At 41.4% G+C, this 9,884-nt stretch overlaps 2 protein-coding genes across 2 annotated transcripts; both read left to right on the top strand.

Moving 5' to 3' along the window:
* Positions 1 to 609: 609 nt before the first annotated feature.
* On the top strand, positions 610 to 1,889 carry BCR41DRAFT_425688 (hypothetical protein; the record flags this gene model as incomplete). Its single annotated transcript, XM_022030615.1, has 3 exons — positions 610 to 1,230; positions 1,330 to 1,496; positions 1,614 to 1,889. Exons 1-3 carry the CDS (start codon positions 633 to 635, stop codon positions 1,887 to 1,889), a joined length of 1,041 nt encoding a protein of 346 aa, XP_021876858.1. The 5' UTR covers positions 610 to 632.
* A 280-nt stretch (positions 1,890 to 2,169) lies between these two features.
* BCR41DRAFT_341682 (3' exoribonuclease family, domain 1-domain-containing protein) lies at positions 2,170 to 3,848 on the top strand. Its single transcript, XM_022022253.1, has 5 exons — positions 2,170 to 2,355; positions 2,557 to 2,635; positions 2,844 to 2,958; positions 3,126 to 3,608; positions 3,723 to 3,848. Exons 1-5 carry the CDS (start codon positions 2,217 to 2,219, stop codon positions 3,816 to 3,818), a joined length of 912 nt encoding a protein of 303 aa, XP_021876857.1. The 5' UTR covers positions 2,170 to 2,216; the 3' UTR covers positions 3,819 to 3,848.
* The last annotated feature ends 6,036 nt before the right edge of the window (positions 3,849 to 9,884 follow it).

Genomic DNA, 9,884 nt, shown 5'->3' with positions numbered 1-9,884 from the left:
AATTGCATTATACTTTTAATACTCTTTTTTATTTTATATTAATAAACCGTATCCATTGCCCACTGCCCACTGCCCATTGCCCATTGCTCTCTAACCTGTATTACACCTTTGCTTTAATTTTATTAAGTGGCTCCCACTAAAATGAATTGCATTATCCAACTATTTTTGGCAAAACTATCAAAACTATACCTTACATCCTCTACATCCACATCTACATGTCCATATTCGTATTACATACATCTATGCAAGGGGAACCAGGGACAGAGGGCCATCTTGTGCTTGTACTTGTATGTACGCCTACAACTATTTATCACAACCAGGGATTAATTTTAATTGCTCTCCCTAATGCACATCACACCCTTGAACTTTCTGTTTTGGCCTTCTTTTTAGCCAATTGTATAATATTTTAGCCATAATTTATATAAATATTAGCGCAACCATATCCCAATTAGCAAGGATTTCTTATCGAGTCAACCTCTTTTTTTCTTCAAGTTGGCGAAAAATTAAAATTTCATTTACGAGTTTACGAGTGAGGCGCCACACACACAAACAGATTTTGTCTACAAAAGAGATCTGCATTCTTTTTTTTTTATTTTTTTCCTTAAAATTCATAACTCTTGCATTCATACACAATGTCCGACTCTAATGTTAAGCGGGCTAGGATACCCAAACCAGAAAAGAAAAAGCCAACAACAACAACAGAAACAACAGCAGCAGCAACAGCAGCAGATACAAATACACCCTCAAAAGACTTGTCTACAACTGCCGTTGACGAACCCTTGATCAACATCCCCGCTATCAAAAAGAAAAAGGAACGTCGAGTCAAAACTGAGGAAGAAATCGCTGCTAAACAGGAACGCAAACGACTTCGAAAAGAAGCCGAAGAAGCAAAACGACAAGCTCAATTGGCCAAAAAGGGTCTCACCCAGATCAAGACCTCTATTCAAAACAAGACCCCAAAATGGAAACAATTCTTGAAAAACACCACTGAGGCCGACAATGCTGAGAAACTGAAAAATATCTCTTACAAAGTTGAAGGAGACGACAATGGCTCAGATAGCGATAGTGACAGCGGCAGTGACAGTGATAATAATGAGAATGATACTAAAAAGAATCATGAAAAGAAACGGAAAGCTGACAAGGATGCAGAGAGCACTCCGTCTGTAAAGAGCAAAAAGGCCAGGCAAGAGGAGGCTGCAAAACTCGCCACATTAGATACATCTACACCAGGCAAGTAATCTTCTTGTCCTTAAAAGCATGAGACCCGACCTTATCAGATCGTATAACTGACACAGTCATTCTCCCTTCTCACCCGACTTGCACTTTTAGGACTGGCCTATTTGGTTGAATGGAAAAAATCAAGAGCAGCCTGGAAGTTTCAAAAGATGCGTCAGGTCTGGTTGCTCAATCATATGTATGATGATAAACAACTTCCTTCCTCACACTGGGACATCTTTTTGGAATATATTCGCGATCTGAAAGGTGCAGCTAGAAATGTAAGTTGGATCAAGAAAAAGGAAAAGCAAGAAAGAAAAGAAAAATACGTTTGCAAGATAATTGAAATCGCCCTATTTAAACAAATTTTCTTTTTATTTTTTATTTTTTCAATGTAGATTGCCGTTGAGGAAGCCAAAAAGACTGTTGATGCACCTGAACCTGAAGATGATCAGGCAGAAGAACAAAAGCAAAAGGATGACAGGAGTGATGAAGACCATGATATGAGTGATGCTACTAATACTCAAGAAAATGAAGATACCGTGTCAACCATTCCATTGTCTGAGGAGGAAAAGGCTGCTGAGGAAGCTGCAAAGGAGGCCAAGATCGAAGCCAAACGTTCAGCTCAAGTCAAACTCTCAAGAGCATTAGATGTTCTGCGAATTCTTGCATAAGAACAATGGCTTTTATACTCTTTTTTTTTTTTTTTTTTTGCATCTTTCATCCAACAAAAACATTTTTAGCATAAAAAAAATTCGACCTTTTCAAAGTTAATAGACAATGGCATACAAAATCCATTCATATCATCAATCATGCTGTAACGTCGTTTTTTTTTTTTTTTTTTTTTTTTTTTGGATAAATCAGATCAAAACAATAGAAGCAGTCACATTGCTCTTGTTTGCAAGTTCATGTTTCTTTTTTGCGCGACGACATTATCCTTCCATCCTCCCATTAAACAATAAAAAAAAAAAAAAAAAAGGTCTAGACATACATTAACATTCATGGACAGAAAACGAGTTCCAGGGCCTGAATTGAGTGTAGCTCCCTTAGTGGAATACCCTGCTGATTTCAAACGATGGACACCTCAAGACGAATGTCGTCATGACTCGAAGCGTCAGCCTGAGGATATGCGCCCTATTTGTATGTTTAAATATTAAAGCAGCAACAACAATGATAACCAGGCGGAAAAAAAAAATAAAAAAAAGAGAGAAAGAGGGAAAGAGACTTGTATGCGTGTGTACTGCCAAGTGATCTTGGGCGCGTGAAAAATCAGTGACTAAAATACTAAAATAATGGAGAATATTTCTTTTTTTTTTTTTTTTTTTTTTTTTTTTCTTTTAGATCTAAAGACAGGATTGATCACTCAAGCTAATGGATCTGCATATATTGAATTGGAAAAGACAAAACTTGCTTGTGGGGTGTACGTTGCGTATTATTAAATCGAGCAGCAATGGAAGAAAAAGAAAAAGAAAAAAAAAAAAAGATATCATAGGTCAGCTTTATTTACTCGACTAATTTACCCATTTTTTGCTCATTCTTTTCCATTTCTTCTTCTTCTTCTTCTTGTTTCTTCTTCTTGTTTATTATTATTACTACTATTACCTATTTCATTGGATATCCCGACACAGCTATGGACCTAGACCTATCAAGAGAGTCGGACAAATTTTCAGTGGCAGAGGCATTCTTAACTGTGAGATCAAATTTGCATCTTTTTCCTGTGCGAAGCGTAGGAGCAACATCCGGGTAAGGATGAATTACCATTATTATGATGATGGTGATTATTTACATAAAACGCGACTTCAAATTCCTTGGTTTTTTTCTTTTATTTTTTTTTTACTCAAACGCATGTCCTCTAATACTTACATTTATACATACATGTTTATTTTTGTTAAAAAAAAATTTGTTCGTAGGATCCCCAAGAACGAGAACTCTCTCAGATCCTAAGCCAAGCTTTAGCACCTGCAGTTCGTTTAGAAAAAATTCCCAAATCAGCGATTGATGTCTACATCACCGTGCTTGAATCCGATGGATGGGGATCTTGTGTTGCTGCCGCTGTCACGGCTGCCTCGGTCGCATTAGCTCATGCTGGGATCGAAATGCTGGACCTTGTAGCGGGTTGTTCAGCCTCTTATATTCAAACAGCACCCTTGTCAATATCATCGCTCTCAATATCAGAAGGAGACACGGGATCAATATCTACTTCTACTACTAATACTAATAAAACAATAACAGCAACAGCAACAGCAACACAGCCGCCACAAATCTTTATGGATGCTGATTTCGAAGAAGAAAAATACCAACAGGGTGCTATTGTTTTGGCCTATATGCCATCATTGCATGAAATCACACATGTCTTGCAGAGCGGGAAGGCCGAAAGCTCTACTATTTCCCAGGTAAAGCTTATTTTTTTTTTTTCTTTTGTTCTCTTTATATAAATTAACTACAGTTGAAGCTTTAACGTTTTTTTTTTTTTTTTTTAAAAAAAAAAAATTCTCTTTCCTCCATAGTCTGTGGAACATTGCATGGAAGCATGCAACAAGATCTATGCTGTAATGCATCATGCTCTTCTGGAGTCTATTGGCGAGAACAAAGAAGCACTTTAATGAAAGCAGTGTATAGAAGCAGAAAAGATGAAAGAATAAAAAAAAGAAAAAAAAAAAAAAAAAAAAAAAGTATTCAAGGGTCTAGGCAAGAGTATACATCCTGAGAGAACCTTTTATGGTAAAGTAATGCAAATAAAAATAAGAAATATAATTGGATCAACAACAAAATTAAATGATGATTGCAATGCTGCAATGTTGTGCCTGTGACCAAATTTTATTTTTCTGTGATGTGAATTCAAACAAACAAGTTGGGAAATCGGCTCTTTTGTCCTTTTGGCTTCACCAACATAACAAAATCTGCTTGTTCCTTCCTTTGCTTTTCTCTTTCTCATTTCTCATCCCAGATACTTGCTTACTCAACTACTTTACATACCTACATCCTCGGAATAGATGTGCGTACAAAACATCGGTCATCCCTACAAAACCCTATTATCTATTGCCATAAAGACTGCTGGCTAATAATATCATCCCAAAACATTATCTTTCTTTCTTTGATTAAAAGCCAAGACTCTAACCGGAAGGAAAGCAGAGAAAATAGACAGCGACCAATGTTTAGCAAAACATATACCTCCACAAGAGGTGTCCTTTCACCATCAATGGCCCTGAGACTCTTCAATCTTTATATCGAGAACACTCGCAGAATAGACAATGACAATAACATCCTCATGGAGCTGTGTCTCGATGCAAGCTTTGCATTATCTCGAATCCACCAATCCGACATAAAGAATCTTGCCTCCCCTGCTTCCAATGAAGACAGAATACTATGCCAAGGCATCGCTTCAGCCTATAATGAAGTTGCTCGCTTATTCGAACATCTGGGTCGCTCAAGCGATGCTGAGAAAAATGACAGAAAAGCGAGGAAGTGGGGATATGTCCAAGATAGCAATATTACCTATCATGAACCATCACAAATTACTAAATCGATCAACATTAACAACAACAACAGCCAGAATAACAGCAGCACCAGTGTCAGCAGGTTGAAAGAGGCGATTAAAATCGTGGGTACTGCAACAACAAATAGCATCGCAATCATTCCTTCAGATATATTTGACCATAATGTGCCTCAAGTGGTCTTCAAGTACAACCTCCCTCAACCAGATGTTCATCTGAATGATATCCATCAACTCGCCTATTGTCTTAACCTGCTCCCCACTGCACCCCACCCATTGTCAAACCTTACAATACAGGAACAAGAGTGGGCTTTGGCCACATCGAATGATCGTGATGAACAAGAACGACTTTTCAACCTGGCTTCTGATGTGATTACTATGTTCATCCATGACGATATCAAGGCTGAAGCTACTGTCGCTGAGGTTGTGGTACTGGCTCCAGTTCTCGACTATGATCAATACAGGACACTACTTTTAGCTTTAATCAATGGAATCAGTCAGAACATCATGTTGGAGACTCATTTACTCGAAGGATTGGCCCAACTAATGCAGCATGCTCCCCTTGGATACCTCGACTCTGATGATCTAGTCCACATTCTCAACACTCTTAGTTCTCGCTTACAAGGCACGCATGAACAGTCCAGCAGTCACATTCATCAAATATGTGTAACAGTCTCACATGTACTTGACGCCATGGTCAACAATCAGATCAAAGGTCTGAAGCGAGAACAACTCCATGAGCCGTTAGCAGCCTACTTAAACGGGCTGAAGGGCAGTTCAGATCCGCATCTGGCGTATCATGCAGCTTATGCTTCACAAGCTCTATTGTATATCCCAAATGATGAAACAACAATTCAGACCATGCTTCGACGTACATCAGCAGTGGCTCGAGGAGTGTTTGGCGTGGTGAGTGCGGTTAAAGGCTTGGATTTCAATGCTTTCATCTACGAGCTGACTAATATCCAGAAAGGACTTCCGCTTATGACTGATGCTGTAAATAAAAGTCTACGTATGTACAGTAACGCAACCTCATTTTATGCAAGCGGAGAAGCATTCAAACAGAGTATGGAAGAAGGACTCGCTTTTAGTCACAAGAGTGCATGGTATCCAGCACTCCGTGGAGCTGATACATACCTTCAATCAGGCGACCTCATCAAGTTCAAGACTCTTGTGTGTGAAGCGCCCTGTCGACGAGATATTGCATTCCAATGGGGAATATGTCAACGACTAGGGCAGATTGCAGCCAGTACAAAGTGGACCATTGGGATACGCCAAGATGCGGTCAGTTCCCTTGGAGAGATCTACAAGAATGACAGGGACTGGGACGATCATGTGGAGATCAAGCAATGGATCATAACTATACTAAAGAGACTGCCCCCGTTGTCAAAGGAAGGCCCACAAGGTGAGCAGATATGGTATTGCATCTTCCATGGAGCTACTCTAAGCAGAAGTACTGACAGTACATTATGCGTCTATATCCTCTATCTGTGTTTTGTTTTAGCTGCAGAGCAACTTCTGAGCGATCTTGCTATGGATGGCGATACCAACAAACAACAGCTGTACAGGAATTGTTTCAACGAGCCAGTAGCAAAATATCCTTTTATCACTATACTGCCTCCATCTGCTTCATCGTCATTGCTTGATCATGTGCAAAACAGGCCTGATGTCGAGAAGAATCTACGTCTGCTTAAGCGACAGCGGATGGAGACTAGGGATGATCAAAGCTTTTACATCCAACAATATGCCAAAGCAGGTCCTCAAGCAAGTGATGGTGATTTGTTCTTGCTAATGGATAAGGTGAAAGAGTTCTTGGACAGCGATCGGAAAGTGATGCTTGTCCAAGGTGATTCGGGAGCAGGCAAATCGACATTCAACCGTAGTCTAGAGTCCGCTCTGTGGGAAGTGTATCAAAAGAGGCGTGGTCGGATTCCATTGTTTATCAACCTACCATCCATTGACTATCCTGCCAAGGATATGGTGGCCAAACAACTGCGGATCTACAACTTCTCATACGAACAGATCAAGGAGATGAAGAAGACTCGGTCATTCATCTTGATCTGTGATGGGTACGATGAGACCATGCAGACCAGCAACTTGTATGTCACCAACCACCTCAACCAGCCAGGCGAATGGATGTGTCAGATGGTGATCAGCTGCCGCAGTGAGTACCTGGGAATAGACTACCGAGATCGGTTCCAGCCTATGGGTCGCAATCACCAAGCAGATGCTGGATTATTTCAAGAAGCTGTGATTGTACCATTCTCTGAGGCACAGATCGATGAGTACATCAAGCAGTATGTCGCTGCTATGGACCTAATGTGGGGTGTGGATGACTATCAACAAGCGCTCAAAATGATTCCTAGTCTGCGAGAGCTTGTGAAGAACCCATTCATATTATCACTCTCGCTTGAAGTATTGCCGCGGATGGTTGATCCACATCAAGATGTTTCCAAAACACAGATCAAGCGCGTCACACTGTATGACAAGTTTGTAGAGTTGTGGCTCGAACGAGGCAAAAAGCGACTAAGCGAGATAATAGTATCAGAAGACAAGAGTATATTCCGGATATTGTGTGATGAAGGATTCGCACAGAATGGGATCATGTATTTGACAGATTTGGCTGTAGCTATCTACAAACATCAGGATGGCAACCCAATGGTAGACTACTCTCCATCGAGGGACAAAGGTACATGGAAAGAGGAGTACTTCAGTAGAGAGAGTAAGAAGAACCTCCTTCGGGAAGCATCGCCTCTGAGCCGTACAGGGACCCAGTACAGATTTGTGCATCGATCTATTCTAGAATATTGTATGGTGCGAGCGATGTTTGAGCCACAGAAAGAGGTGAATGCGACTGCAAGCGATAGAGAAGCACTAGCGACACCAACTTACCGTCGAGGGAGCACCAGCTCTCTGTACAGTTTCGAGATGGAAGAAAATAATGTGATTGAGCAAGGAGTGAGTCTAGTCATGCCAGATGAAACCTCACCCTTGGTATGGAGGAGCTTTGTAAACGATCCATCTATTCTCCAGTTCCTCGAAGATCGCGTCCAACTGGAAGCAAAGTTCAAACAGCAGCTGTATGAGTATGTAGAACTCTCGAAGAGCGATAGCAAGTGGCGAATAGCAGCAGCCAATGCGCTAACAATCTTGATTCGTGCAGGAGAATCGTTCATTGAAGCAGATCTGCGAGGCATCCAGGTTCCAGGAGCTGACCTTAGCCATGGGATATTCGATGGTACTCAACTACAAGGAGCAGATTTGAGGAAAGCTAACCTTCACGGATGTTGGCTCCAGAAGGCAGACCTGAATGGAGCCAAGATGTCAGGAGTACAGTTTGGAGAATGGCCACTCCTTCGCGAAGAAGGGTTGGCATTAAAAGGATCATACTCACCTAGTAGCAAGACATTAGCTGCTGTTTTGTACAATCAACAAAGCAAAGAGGCATGGGTCAGCATCTATGATACACTAACATGGAAGAAGTGTTTGGCTTTGAAACTTGGCAACGACTTTAGCTACTCTCCAGATAGCCAACACGTCGCCATTGCGCGTGGTAATACGGTTGACATACTCGATGTAGCATCAGGCGCATTAATACATAGGCTGGAGGGCTATACGGGCATAGTTAATGCTATAATGTACTCACCAAGTGGCGATCATCTCATCTCAATTAGCATAGATGGGTCAGCACATGTATGGGATACTACATCTGGTATACTCCACTACACACTAAAGGGACATACTGGCAAGGCGACAAGCGTGGTTTATTCGCCTGATGGGAAGCAGATTGCGAGTGGAGGTGAAGGCAACGTGGTACAGCTATGGGATGCGGCATCAGGGGAACTAATACGGAAGCTCCAAGTCTGGTGGCCTCGTATTGAGCAAATCGTGTATTCTCCCGACAGTCAAGAGATTATCACCCGTGGCTATGATGCTCACTTGCTGGACGTGTGGGATGCTCGGTCTGGTCAAAAGAAGTGGGTTATGGAGCATAAACGTCATGTCGGGGGCGTCCAATACTCTCCTTGTGGGAAATTTGCCACCTCATTTACCGATTTTGGGACATATCAATGGAGCATGCAGACAAGAAAGGTCATCCATGCTATTGTCAGTTTCACCAAAGACTTGAGATATTCGCCAAATGGAGAACAGATAGCCATTTGTTGTTTCGACCATACAGTGCAACTTTGGGATGCTCAAACCGGACAGTTGATCAACACGCTATATGGTCACACTAATATTATAAGATGCGTGGCATTTTCATCAAATGGCCACCAGATCGCATCATTCAGCGAAGATGGAACGATACGCCTGTGGGGCACACAATCGCAACAGTCTAACCATGGGCATACAAAAGCAGTCTTCCAAGTAAAGTTCTCGCCGAGTGGGCAACATGTAGCCTCGTGTAGCTATGATAGTACAATCCGTATATGGGATAGTCGAACAGGGCGGTGTATCCATGTTTTACAAAGGCCAGTAAAGGATATAAGATACTCGCCTGATGGTCAGCTTGCCTATTTTGGCATTTATAATGATCCATGCGCTTATCTTTGGGATACTCAATCAGGCCAAGTTGTTCATACTTTGAAGCCGCCAAATTGGGATGACAGCATCTGCGACTTAGATTTCTCACCCATTGACTATCAAATCGCCTGTGGCCACCTTAGTGGAGACGTGAGTGTTTGGAATACACAAACAGGACAACTCATATACACTCTGCAAGGGAATGGCAATCTTGCGAACTATGTATTATTCTCACCTAATGGTCACCAAATTGCTTTATATGACGAAGGCAAGAGGATTAAAGTCTGGACGACACACTCAGGAGATCTACTGTATGAGTTAGAGGGTTTAGATTTGACTGGATTGTTTGGCCGTAATTTTGTTTATTCGCCTGACAGCCAGAGGATTGCATTTATCCAGGACAAGACAAAACTTCAACTACGGAGCGCAGAAACAGGAGAGCTTTGTTTCGGAATAAGTTTCAACATGTTACAAACAGGGATTGCGTTTTCACCATCCAGTCAACAGATGGTTGTTGGAAGTAAAGGAGGGCCTATTAATGTGGTGGATACTGAATCAGAGACCATGGTATATAGGCTTGAAGGACACACCAATGAAATAATTACCTTATCTTATTCTTGTGATGGCCAGTATATTGTCTCTACCAGCTTTGATA

This window comes from Lobosporangium transversale (genome assembly GCF_002105155.1).
Source record: "Lobosporangium transversale strain NRRL 3116 chromosome Unknown BCR41scaffold_53, whole genome shotgun sequence".
Classification (NCBI taxonomy): Eukaryota; Fungi; Mortierellomycota; class Mortierellomycetes; order Mortierellales; family Mortierellaceae; genus Lobosporangium; species Lobosporangium transversale.
This window is presented reverse-complemented; position numbering and strand designations above follow the sequence as displayed.

Bases quoted from the DNA above. Each gene is read 5' to 3' on its own strand.
- BCR41DRAFT_341682 (XM_022022253.1), top strand. From the start codon at position 2,217: ATGGACAGAAAACGAGTTCCAGGGCCTGAATTGAGTGTAGCTCCCTTA. The intron at 2,636-2,843 runs GTACGTTGCGTA...ATCCCGACACAG, and splicing joins ACAAAACTTGCTTGTGGGGT to CTATGGACCTAGACCTATCA. The intron at 3,609-3,722 runs GTAAAGCTTATT...TTTCCTCCATAG, and splicing joins AAAGCTCTACTATTTCCCAG to TCTGTGGAACATTGCATGGA.